Source organism: Pocillopora damicornis, chromosome 3, assembly GCF_964200805.1.
Source record: "Pocillopora damicornis chromosome 3, jaPocDami1.2, whole genome shotgun sequence".
Taxonomy (NCBI): domain Eukaryota; kingdom Metazoa; phylum Cnidaria; class Anthozoa; order Scleractinia; family Pocilloporidae; genus Pocillopora; species Pocillopora damicornis.
The window spans coordinates 7,100,700-7,120,865 of NC_142672.1; the positions used below are offsets into that span (position 1 = coordinate 7,100,700).

Consider the following 20,166-nt stretch of genomic DNA (forward strand, 5'->3'; position numbering starts at 1 on the left):
TCTTCGATTCAGAAAAGGATCAGCTGCGATTAGCGTATTAGTGATTAACGTAGCCAGTAACTGGTCCTTCTTCATCGACCTGTCAAGAATAGATGTTAAAACAACAGTTTAATGAAATAACTTTTACGAAGCTGACATATGCTCAGGAAAGAGCTAAACTAAATAAATATTTAATAGGAAACTGCTCGAAAAAGCGGTTTCGTACCATCGAGATCGATCCTTGTTCCTTCAGTTTTTTTTTCTCAGAAGATTTAAAAATAGAGATCTATTGAAGATTTTATTACAATAACAGCCAACGGGAATTTGATTCAAGATTCAGTTTCTTTTTTTTTTCCCGAACAACTTCTATTATGAGGACTTCATGCAAATGTGGCACCAGCGTCAATTACCCCAGACACAACCAAAATTGAAATTGCTTCATGACGAACCGTTTCTACCAATTATGCAACACTTCGTTTCTTTTTAGAAATAAACAGCTTAATATTTCACTAGACATTATCGTAGGTGGGTTTTATTTGATGCATAATGCTGTATGGTGCTTAGTAATTAAACAGGGACTACTTTGAGGTTTCTCAATGATGTCATTGTTCCTTACAAAGCTAAGTCGCTTAGGAACAGACTACTGGTGTTGTGGGAATGTCTTTGACATTAGTAAGCAATTTCCTGTATATATAAAAAAACAAAATCACTTTGACTGTAAATAATGCTGAAACCTGACTAATTTTACAACAAATTCTAAGATCTAGAACGGGTCTGGTAATAGGCTTGGAATGCTTAATTTCCTGACCCTCGAATAACCAGATTTTAACGCGTATTAACAAAGCTTCTCATTTCCCACTCCTTTTTGTTATGACTTTGTTTGCGTGTAAGCGAGAAAATATTATTGCGCAAAAACTCATTTATATCTAACAAAGACTCTGCATCAATATCCTGCATTCTTGCTGTAAGGCGAAAGCTTTGCTTGGAAATCAAAATGGAATAGTCAAGGTCCTTTGACTTTGAAAGACGCATACCATAATATGATTATGCTTTTGATTTTGATGAGAAGCGAAATCCTTTGAAAACGTCATTTCCATATTTGCGTTTTAAAGTAAAGAGAAAAAAATAAACTTAATCTATCACAAATTCAGGTCACGCCTTTTGATTTGGTTTGATTTTTACTGTAATTGGAAAAAATTCAACATGTGATCGAAGATTTTTTAACAGACCCGAGTCCTCGAAACTGAACACACACTGCAGCTTATCTTATTGTTTACTCACACATTTTCCCAAGTAATTAGTACTCTAAGAAACCAGTGTCCATTAAAAATGATTAATTCGGCAAGTCTTGTAGGTGATTTTAGATAAAACTGAAATTTCCTACCATCCTAGTGGATAATTCCCCCTACACGTAGGAACAGTGATGATGAACAAAACAATACCTTTAACGAGAACCAAAACAAAGAAAATCAATTCTACTTGAATATCCATGTACATAAGCAAGAGCACTTGTCGGCCTTATCATATGAAAACAAACGGATATGTTCAAAACAGTTGTGAGATTTACCTCAGTATGTATCTAGCTGCACTTGTCTCTTTTTGAAATTAATGCAAAATAAACAGACAAAGAAAAGAGAAACAAAGAAACAAACATAAGACGTATAGCTTGGAGCACCTTAAACGAACAGCAAATTCCGGCTGATCAGAGAGCAGAGATGCGTATACCTAGGGACTAATCCTCTGTAAACACTATTTTGAACAAGAAGTTTAAACTTTATAGCGCATTTCGATTTAGTGCATGTTGTACAACGAAAACCAACGTCACTGCAGCAACCAATCAGAAGGAAAGACAGCCTAAAAGGATGCCGATTGCAGCTCAAAGTCAAACCAAACACACGCTTAAAACGGGGGAAAACGTGAGTCTCTGCTAATTGGTTAAGAGGATGGTTAGATGGAGAAGCTTTCCAAATATTCATGCCAATTAGGAGAAATTTGAGGCAGCAATCAGTCTGTCAAAAAATTAAACTCGAAGGAAACCAGGCAGCTGAATTGTTGAGTTAATCACCTCTATTCTGAAAAAGAGCTTTTGAATTAGAGGGGGCAAATATGTGCTCGGCATATATCGGGGGGAATGAGTTGATAGTGCGACTTGGTCAGCGTAACAAGATTCTAAAGCTGACGTTTGAGTGCTAGCCCTTCGTCACGAAAGAGATGTTTAAAAAGAGTAGGACAAGGAAAAAGATAAATTAGAGTCGTTCCATGTTCGACCCATGAGTTACGCTGAACCCCTCCTTAAAAGAACTAAACCCAATGGTAGCCAGTCCATTTATGACAAGCGTGCAACACTGTGACACTACTGAGATCAGCCGGCAATGTCAAAAGTGTAAATTTAATTAAGGACTGATTGAATCCCATTCCTTTGAGACCGACGACTAAGAGTTTTAGACCTTGAGTGAGTTATATCATTCTTACTTTGCTGTAGTGCCACACGTGAGGATTCTTAGATCTACATCATTCATTAAAGTTGTCTTGAAATTTTCCCTACCGTTAGAGCTACTACGGTGTATTAATCCGAAAAACAATGGAAGAAAAACAATAATATGTACGTACCAATTTTTAGTTTTAGGGTCCAGTGGAAACTATATGATTAATACAACTGGTAGAAACGAAAAACACTGCCAGCTTGCATTTCCTGACGATCAACGAAATGAAAGGTAACCAAAAATGCCAACAGCGTGCCTATTTTAAACATATGTTTGCTCCTTAATGGACACTTGACTTTGGTATGACCTTATTAAAAGCTTCTGCTTTTTATAGCCTCAACCTCTACTAATTGAAAAGTCCTTTGCTTTGATGGCCAATCTTTATGGTTCAGTCTGCTTTACTTAGAGCTCAACAGGCAGGTAAATATCGATAAGCATACGCATATCAGGCTAGCGTAAATGGGTAACAATGCGAGAAGAAGAGATATCCTCTGATCAACCTCTTCGCATGCCTGAAACAGGGTGGCTACCTCATTCAATTACGGAAATAATCCCCACACAAGAAAAAATTCTCAACTACTTCACCCCGTCGACCTCATTAGCAAGCTGCAGAGAAGTGAGCTAAAGCTGGATCTGTTATCTTTGACGGATGACTGAAAGAAAACAAACGGACCTCGTGTTGAATAAAGGGGGTAAGTTTCTAAAGAAACTGTGGTGCTGCGTCGGTGGCAGAGCATAAGAGGGAGTCGCTCTGACGAAGGGCTAACGCTTAAAACGTCAGCTTTGAAAGTCTTCACGGTGGTTAATTTACCTTATCAACTCAGTCGGTAATACCAAATTACCCAGTACCTCGTGACGACCTTGCTCACTGCAGAGTCTATGTGGCTCAGTGGTGAGTATCGGCGGGCGGAATCCGAAGGTCTGAAGTTTGATTCTTCACGGTGAGTGATAAGTTTTTACTTTGTGAACACACGAAAGAAAAAAAACATCATGTCCTTATAAAACAGAGTTCTGACAACAAACTAAGTATGTTGTTGAAGGTTAAAAGCTTTAACCTATAGAACACAGGTAATGAAAAGTAAGCATTACAGACATACCAACCGGATATAGATAAGGATACCTGTACTTGACATTTGAAGAGGATTCTAGGAGAGCATTCCCCTCCCTACCCTCCCTCACCCCCCATAAATAAGAAGAGGGAGAGTGTTGAGGGAGTGCTGCGTGACATTCCAAGGAACGGCTGCAAAGGCCCGTTTACCAGAAATCAACCACCAAGTATGGTTACATGAGAAAATCCCTCATACCTTTATTGAAACGAGTTGTCTGTGGGATGATCTGAATTTGCCACGAAGGCTTCATTTAAGGAATTCAGTTGTGAGCAAAGATTCACAGTTTGTTTTAACGCTTGATTCTAAATAGTTTAAACTTTGATAATGTAATAATCTGTCGATTGCAATGAGATTACCTTATGTAATTTCATTATAAATACAGTTTGTTGATGAGTGATGGAGAAAAACCACCTTTTCATCTTATTTTCACATTTGATTGCTAATTATACGGGGTCATCTTTGAATAAAAATGAAAATGATGTCAGCCTTAGAAAAAAAAAAAGGAAGTCTATTTCATTTTCTGTCAACGGCGATTGACACGAAAGTGAAGGAAATATGATTTTTCATTTTCACGTTATTTTTTAATTGTTGAATATTCTGCCAGCACGATCTGATTCTAAATTTAAGAGTATCAGCTTGAAGTGGCGTCGACACTAGGTTATTTAATATTCTTGAGATGCAAATTTTACCAAAATGATTCGGCAGATTTATGACTGTACGTGATTTTAGTCGCAAAATCACATATTTTCGTAGAATTTTCCTGGAAAGATAAAATTTAATCCTCGAAACTAATTAAACCACAATTTTTCGTTCGCAATTTGTGCGTTACATTATTTTCTTTTCAGAAAAATACGCAAGACATACGGATAAGGATTATATCAATGGGGAAGTGAAAGTGTAGATATTAAGGAAAGTGCTCTTGTATGACGCGGCAATTTGTCATAATATGATATTCACTATAGGAAATATCTGTTAAGAAACTCATATAAACAAGTCATAGCCACTTTGAACTAACATTTACCATTGGCTCATTCACAGCGCACGGAGGAAACATCAAATGAGATGTTTAAGTCCTTGAATAAATACGATTAACCACCCCATCCGCATTTTCTTTCTCTGGCGCTCAATTAAATTTTCTCACGTTCTGTTCGTTGTGTGTTACGTGTGAGTCATCACTCATCTTTGAATTGTAGATAAGATCCGCGTAAGTGACGAGCAGTTCGATATGGGATTGTTTCCAAGAAATTTTTCAGTCAGACCAACCAAGTTATATATCTGAGTCCTAGTTAAGGTTTGATCACTATATGACGACAGCTAATCGTGTGGCATTACTTTTCATGTCACCGCGCGTATTTTTCAGATTTCACATCCGTTGTTTTGTTTCAAAAGTAAATATAGATTCATTGACAGTTTTCATTGCCATTGTTCCCCCTGGAACTGAGAGGGTAGACCCTCTTCACTAACAAAACACGAGTGGTCTATATCTTTCACTCGATTATGCTGCGGAAGACGAAACAGACCAAATTCCCCGGCATACGTAATTTTACAATTTGGTGTCTTGCCCTTAGGGAACAATCCTTTGAAGGTGCCTTTTCCCACGCGAACGTAGGGTTTAAGCAATTTCGGCATCTAAAGAAAACCTAATTTAGCCAGTGAAAATCTTTTAGAAATCTATTGGAATGAATAATAAAAACCACTTATGCAAAAAGACAACTGTTTATTGAGCTTTCCGGAACTCTTTGAGCTCGAAAGATTTTAATTTATGTAGTGTCTTGAAACAAGAATAGTTTAAGTCAGGTCGATTGAAACAAAGAAAAGTTTACTTTTGAAGTGATTGATTAGCAAGATTTTTGATAGCCTCTGTTCGCCCCATGTTTTTCAAAAATCGATAGCACTTTGAATCAACACAGAGACACAACTTAGTTAAACTTATCAAAGAAACCGTGAACATGTTTTAAAATTATGATCACATATGCAAGATATAGAGACACTTTAGAGATAATCCTAAACAAAACTAGCTGCATTACACAATTGTTTAACCTTATATAGTAAGATATGAATCGTAAAAAGAATAGAAAATATTCTGTTCTACCTGCATCTTTTCTTCCAGGTTAAAATTCTCTTCGAGAGTAGAGTGAAGTATGCTACAATTTGAACGTCTTTCGTTAATAAAAGTGGCTTAAAAAACGCCATTGAACGAGAGCACTTTTGCTCTAGAAATGAAAAAGCATGTAATTATTAAGTTAGATCTAGCAGTCTTGTAAATGGACAAAATAACACAATTACAGACACAAGTACAGGAAGTACATGTCATGGTGATAAATGGGAAAATACGAATGTAAAACTTGACTGAAGAAGCGGATATTGTAGTATCATTCACTCCGCCCCCTCAAAGTTCACTGTAGATCTAAACAGTTTCAAATTTCTTCAATAGCTTACTGAAATAAGATTCATTCATCTCTTTATTAATTTAAAAGGAAAATTGTAATATTTTTCCTTAGTAAGGAAAACAGCTAACTTGGGATGAGAAAAAAGAATAACTTTATAACCAAAGGCGTTAATTTTACCTTGACAGAGCCATGTTCATATTTAAACAAACTTCTTCTTTCTTTTTGAAATAAATAATATTCAGACACAAGAAAATAAACAGTCGGAATTATAATGCCATTCACAAATTCATGCCGATCCAATTTGTAATGGTTTATAATTTAAGACTGCTGCTTTGCTTTCCAAATTAAAAAAGAAAAACGAAAAGTATATTTGGACGTGCTGTTATTTTTTCTATGCAATTGCAATCATGTTCTTAATTGGTTAGATTGGATGGCCTAGAGGAACAAAAACGCTTTGTCATCGCACTTGTCTCACTGAAAATATAATTACCTCAGTTTTTTTTATTTTTCACTCTAGTTTTTTTTTTAAGCCTTGTATACGCCAATAAAGACTGGACTTTGTCCTCTCTTGCGCCAGTATCATACTAACAACAGTTCCGCAAAAATCTGTGCTGCGTAAGATCTGGCTTAAATTCTGAAGGTAGCCTCGGGGATATTGAGCGCGCTGCAGATCAGCATGAAATAACATTCCAAGACAATATAATGTAATCTCTCAGCCTGAGCTAAATAACTCTGATACACCCCAATAAAAGAAAAACCCTTCGATGGAAGTGTGTTTATTAAGTTTTGAAATTCCACTTTAAGGAGAGATCGTGATTAAAATAGCCTGTTAGTCTATGATTTGCAGGAAATCAAGCGCCATGTTGGATTGTCACCGTGCCAAATTGAGACTATTCTAAAATTGCATGTTATAACCTAAGATCGTCGAGGAAGTCTACATAGTATTTTGGATTTGACACTGCAAGGGAGATCGAAGGAAAGAAATCGGCCCCGTCTTCTTTTTTTTTTCTTTTTATGGAAAATGTTTGTTCCTAAAGTAACGTACCTCATAGGTGTCTCTTCATCGGAAATCATAGTTAATCATACCTTTCTCACAAATTTTATAGTTCTTGATAAAAAAAAAGAAAAAAAGTAAAACGTAAGGTAATACGAACTTTTATATCCAAGGACAAAGATATAAGAATCCTTAGTTTGCTATCTGCACATAACTTGCTTCCGTGGTTTCTAGTGAAAATGAAAACATATTGAATTTCGTGCGTGTGCTAGCTGTAGAGGTGTTTTAGTAATATAATCTAATAAAGAGATATTTACGTTCCATATCCTTTACCTTTGTTTACTGCACGTGTATCTCAAAAAATGGCTAAACGAAGCTGAGAAGTAGTTAGTCTTGTTCCCATTCCAAAGAAAAATACATACCCTAAGTAAGTTATATTTTCATGGACAAGCGGAATCCAATTATATCGAGAGCTTTCATTTGGCCACCCGAATTGAAGGCTTAGAATGTCAATCATGACGAACTGTTTTTATTTTTAGAAACTACAAATGAAGCTTTAATATGTCTCAAAAAATCAGATTAACTTTTTTTTTTACATAGATGAGGCGTATTTTATTTATCGACCTATCCTTCTTTATTCAGAGATTATTTTTCACTCTTTGATTAGGATGAAATTTCTTTTACTCTCTATTTCTGAACATCAAAAAAAAAAAAAAAAAAAGCGTGCAGCAGAGAACACTCTGCCTATGAATTAAAAATTCTATACATTTTATTAAGTTTGAGTTTGAACAAGCACATGTTCAACACAAGTCTTGCCTGGGCCAATACTTTCGTTAGGACTCCAATATACATTTCCTATTTCAGTGTACATTCAAAGGATCTTTGAAACGCTTCATATAAATAATCCGTTAATTCGTTAGAAGAGGCATTGAGAACATTGAAATGTTGTTCTATTTAGATCCTACCATGAAACCTCGAGAGAGAATTGAACACTTGCTTTTTGCGTTCTACGGGGATGGATCCTCCTTTACTCAAGAGTGACATAGGCCTACACGATTTCGTGAAATTAATGTAAGACTTGATTCATTGTCTTCATTCTTATGGATAACATTTCTAAATAACATTAAAGCAAAGCGAAGAATTATTTTGTAAGGCCCGCTGACGGTAGTAGAGGAGGGGAAAGTGGACTGCTTAGCAAAATTTGGAACAAAGATAATCTCTCCTGTAATCTGAACCTTTTTGCGACAAAAGTTCTCATTTGATGTCACGTTGATAATTAATTAAAAAGAATTAGCCAATGAGAACCCAAAGTTCAAAGGTGTACACGGCTTCAAGCGTGGGAAAATACAAAGAACCTAAATGCCATAGGATTTCGTTTGTATTTCATTGGTTGCAAGTTCTCCGACTTAACCAATCAGAGAGCGTTATGAAGCAAAACCAAGGCCCACTGTTCAAGACCTACTTTTGATACTCGATTGGAAATCGTTATAATTGGTCAAATCTAAAACTGCCTATTAGCTATTTATTTACAAGAAACGAATTTCTAGGCAACTGCCACTTTTTCCATGGAAATGTTATCCGGGGATGTTTTTAGGAATTTATTTGATATTCTGGAAATTAGAGGGAAATTTTCAAAGTGTTTGTAACCCCCCCCCCCCCCCCCCCGTCTAAGAAGTTATGCACCCGTCTGAATAGGTTACAAAGCACCACATTACTGATACAGTTGGGGCGCGGAATATTTGAAAGAAAAAAAAATGGTTCCATCTAGTTCGTCCTTTGCATGTTTTTTCTTCTGATACAGAAAGCTCTCGCGTTGTTTACACGCCACGGCTAACAACATTTTTGGCACAATTGTTTTCTTGTCTTGTAACACATTATCCATCAAAACAAACGTAGCCGCTTAGCCCTGCTGCAAAAGAATACGTTTTTGTCCCGGTCAAAATATCCTGCAGGCTGTGCTGACCTCATTACATCTCATTGCTGTTTCCAATTACCACATTTGTCCCAATTAGTCCCGAAAAGTCCTTTCTTTCAGAACTATTGTCATAAAGAAAAAAAGTTATTCATACTATAGAAAATGGCCTGGCTAAAGGGGGAATTATTTACGTTTTGTGATTTCACTGGGCTTTGTTCGCCAATAGCTTCTAGAACAATATTTATTCAAGTACAAACTATTCAGTAAGCCTGGAATTGTTCATTGGATTGAAAAGGAGAATATTGTATTCATTAGGAGATAACGCAACATGCGTTCTTTGCATTTAGTCCTACTAATGGAAGATGTGATAAAAGCGACAGATAGGCAGCGACCCCACAGGAGCAAAATTTATTTCCGGTAATTTTCGTCTACGGTAAAAAACAGAGGGATGCGAGAATATCAACTAAACACTTAATACAAAAGAGCGGCAAGCATGCTAAAAGCATTTCGTATCGAGCATGTTTTTACAAAAAAATTGTTGTTTTACCACCAAGATATGGTCATTCAGAATAAAATAGTTAAATTATCCTTGAATGCCTACCCCCTCCCCCCCCCCCCCCTCTTTGATGTAAAAACGAAGATATGCAGAACATAATACAAACACCTTTATCTCATTTTCATTCGCAAGGTTCTCGGCTTGGTCGATTTTTTCGGAGTTTTGAGCGCCCTAACCGCAGACTTATTCTAGAAAGAGAAAACTAAATTTTTCTGGGACGTAATCGTACCGCCTGCGGTCAAGTTGGCAGAATGTTTTCGTTTCTTCGGCAGGTAAAACATAATGGACATCAACTGCATTTCTTAATTACAAAAACTACTATTGAAATCGATCGATTGCATCTCATTTTCAACGTCTCAAATAACAGCCAGAGGTTTTTTTGTCTTTGATTTTAACCCATCTCGAAATGTAAATGGTGTCTGCAAAAAAACACACATTATATTCTTAATCTAAGTTTCTTACATTAAAAATTTGCAATTTTTCTCTTTTTAAGCGATAATAATTTTATCATATGTTGCATATTTATCAGTTTACGATGGTTCGTCGGCGGACTGCACGAAAATGTATTATAGTCATGATATATCGACTGCTCTATGCCATTAATATAAATTGAGAAACATATTTCAGATTTTTTCAAGCATTGTTTAAACTCGCATTTTGGTGATAAATATGTACATTTAATGTCCATCTCAATGGCACTGGCTATCAAGTAGCCATTAAAACACATATCATCTCATAATCATTGACTTAATGTTCACCCTATTGCTTTATTTTGGCTGTTCTTACCACCCATGAAGCGAACGAATCTGTGATCGCAAATTTATTGATGTTTCTCTTATGTCGTCACTTACGCATGCAACGTCTCAACAACTCTACGCGTTGATTTTGAGGTCTAGAACCTAAAAGATATCTGACGGGCCTTTTTATACTGGAAGCATCGTCGTGATCACAAAATTCAGTTAATTAGCCCTCGTGTGGAACACTCGAGAAGCGGTTTTCAGAACCACTTGTAAAAACATTGTTGAATAATCAGTAATTGTGGGGGTAGCTATTTCCTTAGAGGCTCCAAGCCGATCTGTCAAGGTTCACTTCCAATAAAATTCCTAAAAAACGTTCGATTCTGGTCTTTGAACTATGACATTGGCTTGAAGTTTCGCAGTATTATGATGTCGGTTCAAGATTTTAAAGAAGTAAACGCTGTACATGAGTACAAAACGTTTGGTTTAACGCAGACTGCTTTGAGGTTAAAAAGTGTTTGGGGACAGATGTACGATACATTTCGTTAAACTTACCAGTTTAAGAGCCTTCATCCAACTCTGCAATTTCTCCAGGGGTTCATACATGTTCTTACAGAGTAAGGAATGTAGACGATCTGTGGATTATCAAACGTGCAATTATTCATCTGCTTTTAGCAACCTTATTATCATTATAATCGGACTGTTGACAATACCTTCGCACCATATTGTTCCAAGGTGGATTTAGGATGGATTTGTACTATCGATTTTCTGGTGGAAAGTAAATACAGATCATTATTGCATTCTCTGTGACGACAGATGGAAAACACGTGTTTGGTTGAGTTAAATAAAATGGAAGAGCAATGGCTCGTGCACGATATTCACCGCAAAGTTCTATTTGCTTCCCTGGCGCTTCGGTATAGTTATTATTAGAAATATAATTATTTCTCATAATAACATTTGCCGACTTTATTGTGAACTCTTTATTTCCCAAGAGAAATTGGGCTTTATAGACAGTAAATGTAGATATAAATTGTCTATATTGGGGGGAGGGGGGGGAGGATTGGATGGAAGATGGGAAGATTAGTCAGGTCTTGATAATCATGTAAAGAAAGGTAAGTCCCTGTGGAATTTCATCGATTGGAGCTCGGCTACAGTCACAATTGTCTATAACTGTATCCCTTACGACGTTTAAAAATTGCCTTTCAATTCAAAGTTCTATTATCCGGCATAGGTACATAGATGAACGTATCACAACTCAGCGCTAGGAGCCCATGTCGCAACCTTTGGGATGTAACATATTCCTTGTTAGAGCCTGGAGAATCTTTTCGCAACTAAGTGAGATCTCTCCACTAAAATAGTTATTGCACGCAAAACTTGAATATCTCTCTAATAATTAGTTTTTTTGTGTAGTTTTCGAATAGGATTTGTCAATTTCGTGCTTCTGAAAGGAGTGAAAGCCAGGTATTCATCAGACATTCTCGACTACATTGCAGAATTCAATCAAATTAAACTAAACCAGGAGTTAGTAATTGAATTAGCTGTACTGTAGTAAGATTGGAAACTTGCTCAGTCACAACTTGCTATAGATTAGATGTTGGGCTATCAGTGGCGCGAACAATTCGTAGCGCAAGTAGCAAAGAGAAGACTGTGAAAACCCAGATGAATTATGATCAAATGCAGCAGCAATTAGGTGGCTGCTTTTTTTTCGTGATCGAACCAAAGCTCTTTTTCTAATGTGACTAAATCCCTATTTGATCTTGGTTTTTTTTCCCAAACACAATAAAGCCTCATTTGTATTAAAACACTTTACTCTGTAACGCAGCTAACTCGGGTAATTGGATAGTTCGCCGCCCAGAGCATTGAACGGTTCTTTTTCCTTAAATTCATGACGCAGAACGACAAATTTTCAGCAATTAGCCTTGTCGTTTTCGTGCCCCGAGACAGAACAGCCCACGGAAAAATGACGTCAACAGAACGGACTCAAGTATAGTTTCCATTGCTCTGTGACCACCTTTGTAAATGAACTGTTACTTAGCCCTGAGGGAGCGATAAGCGATCTCAGAAAAATCAAAAGAAAAAACAGCGCTGATGAGTCCAATGAAATTCTCTACTCGCCTTTGAGGTTTGAAAATCAGAATTTAAAATGACGAAAATGCATTGACTCTTATTAATGCAATTATTTGTGGCGAGATCAAAGGTATTAACGCAATGATTTGCTGTGTTTTTATTGGTCACATTATTAGTAAAGGCTAACAAACAGCTGCGCACCGTTGTACTGACTGACAATTGTATAACCTGCGCTTCAAAATTTCACACAAGAAAAATATATATTTTTCTTTTTAACAAGATTTAAAAGAAGCAACAACGACTCGATGAAACACATTGTAAGAGCAAAACACGGGCCTCAAAACTGAAATGATATCTGAGTTCGAATTATGTATAAGCATAAGATTGATTTTTTTTCAAATGCTATGTACTGTACAAATCGAATTACTTCAGTTCACTGATACAAATTTTAATAGGAGTCGAACGAGGAAACTTTCCGGATAGAAAATTCTATTAAACAGACTCAGAAATTGAATCAGTCATCCAAATTCAGTATTGTGCACTAAAAGATTTAGTTCAGATCATCCTCAAATTCAATTTGTTCCATCACAGTTGTACTTTGCGATGAAAAATAAGATGATTGCGTTATCAACTCTTGACCAAACGAACTTTTTTTGTTTATGCGGAATTTTAAGAAAATCATTTAGTTAACTGATCGAGAAGAAAATAATTTAGCTTACCTTGCCTTTGGAACTCTTTGAAAGAGACGAATCTATTGACTTGTTTTCGAACACAACTTCTAAAAGTTATCAAAGCCTATGATAAGAAATCAAATGATACATTTACTAATGATGCTATTTGTAATGTATTTTTAGGCGTTATCGTCGGAAATGTACATCGCATTTCGCCGACTCCGGCAGTTGGCCACAATAAACATTTCCAGAGATCCGACCTTGAAAACTGATTGACATAGAAATTTTTTATGTCGATTATACCAGTTGGAAATTGAGAAATATTCCATTTACCTCGAGTTTGATTCACCGAGAGTGTCTGGCGGTTGAAGCGTGTAACCATTCAATTAGCTTTGTGTTGCTATCAGCAAAATCTGCCAAATGATACATCAGTGTTATGCATGGTGGTTAATTTAAAAATACTCGATATTTTCGATCGTGTCAATTTACAATATAAAATACTTTCGAATATCATGTGTCGGAGGTTTATGAAACGATTTGGTCTTACCCAACTCATAAGCCAATTCAGTTGTTAGAAAATTCGGTAGATATGTGATTCCATAGTGACTGTTGAATAAGCTCAATGTTGAATATTAAAGTTCTGATTCTCTATTTTACCATTGGTTTGAATTTCAAATTAATTTCTGGTCCGCAATATTTTTGTTTCACTGTTAGTTATCGGGGATTTGTGGAAAATGATGTAGCTGAGATAATGCCATCTCTTCTCAAAGCATTAGAGACGCACTTTGAGAAACCAGTTGTTGTCGCAATGCTTATGAATATCGGATTACACACAGTCTTAAAAAGATTTTAGATAATATTCTCAAATACTTAAAACAGAACGAGTTGTGCGCCACAGTTTGATTCTCGTTCCAAATTTGTAATTCATTTCTAGTGCGCAATAAATGTCTCTGTGTAAGTCATCGTGGATTTTTGGGCGATGGTACATCTACAATAATAGTGCCTTCTCTTTCCAAGGTATTGAGAAAAACATTTTGAAACACCACTCATTATCGCTATACCTGTAAATATCAGATCGCAAATAGATCTAAAGGGATTTGAAATGACATTCGCAAATACATGAAACTACGCAAGTGGTGCGTTGCAGTTTAATTCTGGATCCAAAATAAATAGGTTTGTCAGAATTGTCAACGAGTCGTAATAGACATTAGTTTTTCTCGTGTACTCCACTTCAAACCGAAACAAAAACACAATTAATTCAATTTATTGCTTCGCCTATCATAAAGGAACATTTAGATTATGAATTCAAATTCAGCTAAGCTCTTTGTTTTTAACTGACAAGAGATAAATTGTGGCTCACATTAGCCTTGCTTAACTATGGCATTATGTTTAGCCCAGCGAATTTTCAGGCGTCCCATCTCAGTCAAAATGGCACACTTTTCTGAAAGTCCCAATTTAACAACTATACTTTTGTTCAAGCCTTCATTACAACAAAAACACAAATTATCACGTAACTTAATTGAAATTGACTGTGCTAGTAAATAAATAATTCTTTGCAGTAATTTCATGGTCCACTCTTTCCACAGACAGACATCAAAGCACCACGGACTAATTTCAGGCTTACAAAACTTGTTGATATCGTTGATACAACCATGGAAATACCAAGTTGTTTTTAGACCATCACTGGCACATCTTTAATCCAAAAACCTTAAAACGAACTTTCAATATTTCTTTCTTAGCACTTGGATGGTTGCTAGTAAAAAGTCCCCGTCGTAAAAATTATATTTTTCATTCTTTAAAAAAAAAAATAATAATCGATAGAGAAAAATTACAGTAACCTAGCCGTGGCTTTCATGAAATTTGAAAGACATCATTCGAAGTATGCAAGAGAGCTTTTAAGAAAAAAATTCAATTTTTTTGCAGTAACATAAATCAATGGCCTGGCCTAGCTTGTACCTCACTCCCCGTCACTGACAACCGAACAACGATTGTTGTAAATTCCGCCTCACCGTTTCCATCTATAGGCACAGGTTCTGATTAAATTATACTCCATAGCGTAATCATTTTTAAAAATTCTTTCATAGGTTTTCCATACAAAAGGAAAAAACAAGAAACACAGTAACAAAAACAAACAAATAAAAACATCAAGCTCAATTTACTGCCTACGGTAGCTTGTCCACCAGATAGCAATTTCCGATTAAGTTTAGATGCAAATGCATCCTTGCCATCTCCAGCGTTATCACAGCTGAATTTTATTCGTGAAGCTCTCAGCTAACCGAAAGATCTTTTTAGAATTAACACTTAAATTTTAATTTTGCCGTATTAGTCGAAATAGTCGTTCAATATCATTCATTTTCAACGTGCTAAAATAGGTAGTTATGACACTTTTTGGTGTCTCCGTTGTTAGGGGTATGTAACCTCCTCAAAGTTATTGGTTTTCAAAGAGAGCCTTCTTAAACCCATGTCAGAATCTTCTTTGGGGTGGCCATTTTGGTCTTTGCCGGGACATTTGAGCCTTAAGCGCTTCTTCAACATCTCACGAAAGTCTTTTTTATAAAGTGCAAAGATTACAGGGTCCAGTATGGAGTTGAGAACTAAGGTGTAAAAAGAGATTAGTATTAGTTCATTAGAGAGAAGATGTCTCTGGTCTGTTATCAAACAGATGTTGATGTAGATGAGAGGAAGCCAACAAACCAGGAACATCGCAAGAACGATGGCAAATACTCCAGCTGCTTTCTCTTCGTTGCCCGCCCGGTATCCAGTATTGTTACCTTTACACGTCCGTTTCTTATTTCTTATCACAAAACGATGTACCACCCTTAACAGACCCATGTAAACACACACCATTGTCGTACATGGAATGAAGATGCAAGTGGCCAAAATAGTCGCCAGGTAGGCTTTGTGAATGGTGGAAGTCGCGTCGGTGTTCCAAGCCAACGGAAGAAGAGACAGAATCAGTGGAAGGATCCAAGAGATACTGATAATAACGGTCACATTTTGGTTGTTAATGATCGCTCGATAACGAAAAGGTCGTGTCAACGCGATATAACGCTCGTACGTGACGCCACAGAGATTGAAAACCGTTGTTAATAAGACGAAGGCCACAAAATAGCCTGCGATGACTGTCTTGACGTAATGATCGATGATGTACACAGGGACAAACACAACCGCTACCATCAGATCAGAGATGGACAAGCTGAGAACAAGATAGTTTGTCATTGTGCGAAGCTTTTTGTTAAAGATCACCATGGCGCACACGAAAAGGTTCAATCCAGCAGAGATAAGTCCGAGTAATGCCCACGATGCTATTAAAGCGCGAAATGTTCTGGCATCTACTGATTCTGAAAAGTAACTGTTCACCTCCACGGCTGTCGTGTTTCCCATATTGAACAGAATCCCGATGTAATCTTACGTATTCATCTTTAGCGCCTCATTTTCAGCTACTGCTAAAACCAAATTGCCTCTAGTGAAATCAAAATTTTGTCTCAAACATGCTTCTCTCAAGTCACCTGAGGTTGAAACGGTCTTGTTCTCGGATTAAACACGCCTGAAATAAGCCGTTACGGTTGTTATTTTTTGGACATAAGTCGAAAGCAACTGCGGTTTACCTTAAAGAATACCTGATAAGAAATGAACCTGTCTTGAGGAAATCCTTTTAATAGTCTGGAGTATTTTCTCTTCGTCGCCATTGGAGGAAGAAAATAGGTGTCGCTTTGTTTTCCTACGCTTTAGATCTTTTGTTAAAGCTTGGCAGATTAAGGGCCGAGATCCATGCATTATTCGTGCACGTTACGAATTAATAACTTTGTTTCTCTATGGCTTTAGTTCTAAGATTGCAGTTATAGGCTGAGAATAAGATGAAAAACCCTTTCTTGTTCAGCAGCAATGATTAAAATCTGGTGGTAATTTGACGTCCCTTCATATGCAAACCCTATCGAATATTTGATTAAAAGACTGCACAAAAGTGATCAGCGCGAAAAAATATTTGAATAGCAGAATCTCCCTTAATAAAAAAAAAAAAAAAAAAAAGCGACAAATACTAAATTTTCCTCGAGCTTTTTTTTAAAGTGGATTAATAAGAGGACCCGGAATTAGTAATTTAATTCTTTGCAACCGCTGTCAACAAAAAATTTCTCATGAGTGGCAAAAAAAACAGACCCACATTCAGGATTTTTAGATTCTTAGATACATCAACACAAACTTGCATTTGTGGTCTCGTAAAAGGCATACTGAAGCATAGCTTCAACACGATTGTCGCCATATACAAGAATCTTGACCAATTTAAGTAGGGACAAATTCACGCGATATCAAAAATTGCAGCTTTCTTTATGAACGTGATCGCGATCACGTAACGTATATGGTCCATAAGTCGTCTGTTACGTGCGTGATTCACTTCAAAGCAATTTCCAGTAATAACAACTCGTTTATGACCTCGTTCAAAAATGCTTGTGCTTTAAAGAAGCTTTCAAAAGCACTTTGTTTGCTCCGTAATTGCTTTAGCACAATTGTTTGGCATTTTAGTTGTCCTTGCGTCCAAAAACACAAGCTGAATTTTAAAAAAAAGGGAAATACCTTGCGTGTACAGTCGAATATTTTCGGATATTTATTCGCATACTTTCTTTCTTCAAAAATCTTAATCAGTTTGTTTTTTTTTTTTTCGGATATAATCTTCTTATCATGCCACCAGAAATAACTGACGTAGATATCTATGTAAATTAGAACATCCTGAAAGAATTGTTTTAAATACGTGTACATTATCGACACCTAGTATTAAAATCGCGGCTGCTTTCTTTATGAAAACATGAATTTTAAATTACAACTTGCTCAGAAAATTGCCATTATTAGTGTCGAAATGACCGTATTTTGATTTTATGCAAACTTTCCCGCTGAGGGATAACACAGAGCAACAAAGTGCTTCACTATTGTCATCCATTTGAAAGCTGCCAAAGTTTCTCGCCAGCTTTTCTTGCCGTCCCACCTGAACTGTTTGTCAGGTGATAGATCTAAGATAATGATATCATACATACATACCTACATGCAAACATAAAAGATTGACGATCATGTAATTTGCAACTTTTTCCAGGGAGAGGGTGATTAACATGCAAGAGTGTACATATTATGAAACGTCTATCGGTCGCGTAACGAAAACGCTGACGAAATAATTAGTGAGAAAGATAAGAAATAAATTGTCTCCTCTATGGGAAATTCTAACCTCTGCATGACCATCACAATTGCTCGGTTTCTTTACCTTGATATTCCTAATGTTACATTACTATCAGTGCAGTTTCTTTCCCAGATGTTAGCTTTAGCGGTAGACTTACCGGAATGAATGCGCCTTTCGAGAAATTTCGATTAATTTTTGATGGGGGAAAAATCGATACGATTAACTAAGTCATGTGTCTGGCACAGTTTCATAAATTTGCAAAAGCAATAAATGATCGCAATATCGAAAAAATTTACATCAGCTGCTCAGATCTATGATTTTCTAAGTAGAGCTGTGAGCGTAAGGATCGAACACATGCGAATCTTAAAGCAAATCATACAACGCGAACAAAATGTCCAATTTAATTTGTTTAGAAAAATTGGTTCACTTTCCAAGATGTGTGGAACGCGATGAGTTCCCTTTGAGATAGAATGTCAAACCAAAAGAGCATTGATACAGTAAATGATCTGAACCCCGGGGTAACAGTCTGAATGTCCGGGTGAGGGTAGTCCTGATGATAGTGATGGTTGTATAAAAAAATTTATCCAAGACAATCATATTATGATATTCATCCAGTAGTCTAAAAAAGTAAAAAAAGTTAAAAGTATGCGAGCCATATTCTTCAGGTGTACAACGAGTTGTTACTTGTGTGGTTTTCAGGTTAGAGCAATTTACAACTGAGTGTCGAAAATACTCCGGGTTGCATTGGTTTTGCTTTTCTTCTCTCTGTGATTGGTCCAAAAGAACTTGCGCCACTCTCTCAACCAATCAGGTGCAAAACCAAAGCCAATCACGACTTGGTCACCCGCGTTTTCCCTCGCTTTGGACCGTTTACTGTTTACTTCGAGTTCTCATCGGTTCTTGCAGTTATTTTCCCATCTTCTGATTGGGTCTTGTGATAACTTTGGTTTTGTGTTTACGACACTCAATCGGAAACGCTCTACGAGCCAGTAATCACCAACTGCTACAAAATTACATCGTTTAGACAGCAACGAACTAAAAGTGACAATCTTTTCACATTTACACATTCAAAAACTGATTCACTTCCTAATTATCCTCTGACTAATAAGAAAAACCGAACATGCTACTTCTGCTTGATGTTCTTTACTGTGACTATTAAGAGGGAAAATGATTAGAATCCTCAAAGGATCTTTACATTTGTTTATATGATTTTTTCCAATTTCTTTTAAAAAACAGTAAGAGGCTAAAACATATCCTTGGTGCTGGAGTTTGTTAATTTCAAAACTCGTGGTACACCACCTCGTCCCTGTCAAAAAAAGGATTAACATCAAATTCAATGATTAGAGCTAAATATATATTTCCACGAATGCAGTTCTGGGATTTCTAAGTTTTCAGAGGGATAGACTAAGTAATTTCCAGTTGAATGTCGGAGGTAATGTGGGTTTGCTTTGGTTGCGCCACTTTCGAATCCCCAACCATCAATATTCAAAATTAAAACCAATGATGACTTGGTCAGTCGCGTTCTGTTACGCTTTAGGCGGTTCGCCTGTTTGCTTTGAGTTTTTTTATTTCACGACTCTCCGTCGAAAATGCCATCAATTGTTACGATAACAATCACCTATTTTAATCTATTAAAATTTTTTTCGCTGAGGAGTTGGTAACCCAATGATTTACTGAAGCGAAAAAAGGAAATCAGGAAATAAAATAGATATGTAGATCTCGCTTCCACTTCGGTGGAGGTAAATATCCAAATGATATAAGTTTGCGAGAAGGCATGAAACTTAGAGGAAACACCGAGAGGCTGCCGTTATATTGTGCACACTCTGAGGAAAATCAACGATTGCGTCAAGAACTGCCCCCAAAATTATTAGGAAACTTAAGCACAAACGGTTTTTAGACGCGATGGTAGCCAGAAGATAAAGTTATTATGCCTGGTGCGCCTTTAACCATTTTTGTCCGAATAAATCATTTAGATTTAGCATACTAAAACGACATTCACACGACAAATACATTGGGGTCAAAGTGCGTAAGAATTAGTTTCATTCCTCTTCCGGATGCCATCGCTTCTCTTCAACGTCTATGCTTAAATAACCTCTATTAA

At 36.6% G+C, this 20,166-nt stretch overlaps 2 protein-coding genes and 1 non-coding gene across 5 annotated transcripts in view; all 3 read right to left on the reverse strand.

The window, feature by feature from the left end:
- Positions 1–8,854: 8,854 nt before the first annotated feature.
- LOC113673044 (uncharacterized) lies at positions 8,855–13,544 on the reverse strand. Of its 2 annotated transcripts, XR_016184950.1 has the most exons (5): positions 13,449–13,544; positions 13,235–13,314; positions 12,950–13,025; positions 10,719–10,798; positions 8,855–8,992 (listed from the first exon to the last, which is right to left on the reverse strand). It is a non-coding gene; the product is annotated as an uncharacterized LOC113673044 (transcript). The 2 variants fall into 2 exon arrangements; XR_003446383.2 differs by lacking the exons at positions 8,855–8,992; positions 12,950–13,025; positions 13,235–13,314; positions 13,449–13,544 and adding exons at positions 9,706–9,845; positions 10,877–11,014.
- Positions 13,545–14,150: 606 nt separating this feature from the next.
- LOC113673042 (octopamine receptor beta-2R) lies at positions 14,151–16,920 on the reverse strand. The gene has a single exon (XM_027189390.2). It carries the CDS (start codon positions 16,283–16,285, stop codon positions 15,305–15,307), a length of 981 nt encoding a protein of 326 aa, XP_027045191.2. The 5' UTR covers positions 16,286–16,920; the 3' UTR covers positions 14,151–15,304.
- Positions 16,921–18,428: 1,508 nt separating this feature from the next.
- The window catches only part of LOC149048023 (uncharacterized), a 28,795-nt gene continuing 27,057 nt past the window's right edge, over positions 18,429–20,166 (reverse strand). For both annotated transcript variants that reach the window (XM_089200216.1, XM_089200215.1), the window contains exon 36: positions 18,429–19,371. In XM_089200216.1, the coding sequence (XP_089056342.1) occupies positions 19,344–19,371 (28 nt within the window). In that variant the 3' untranslated portion in view covers positions 18,429–19,343. The remainder of the gene's footprint in view (positions 19,372–20,166) is intronic.

Bases quoted from the DNA above. Each gene is read 5' to 3' on its own strand.
- LOC113673042 (XM_027189390.2), bottom strand. From the start codon at position 16,285: ATGGGAAACACGACAGCCGTGGAGGTGAACAGTTACTTTTCAGAATCA.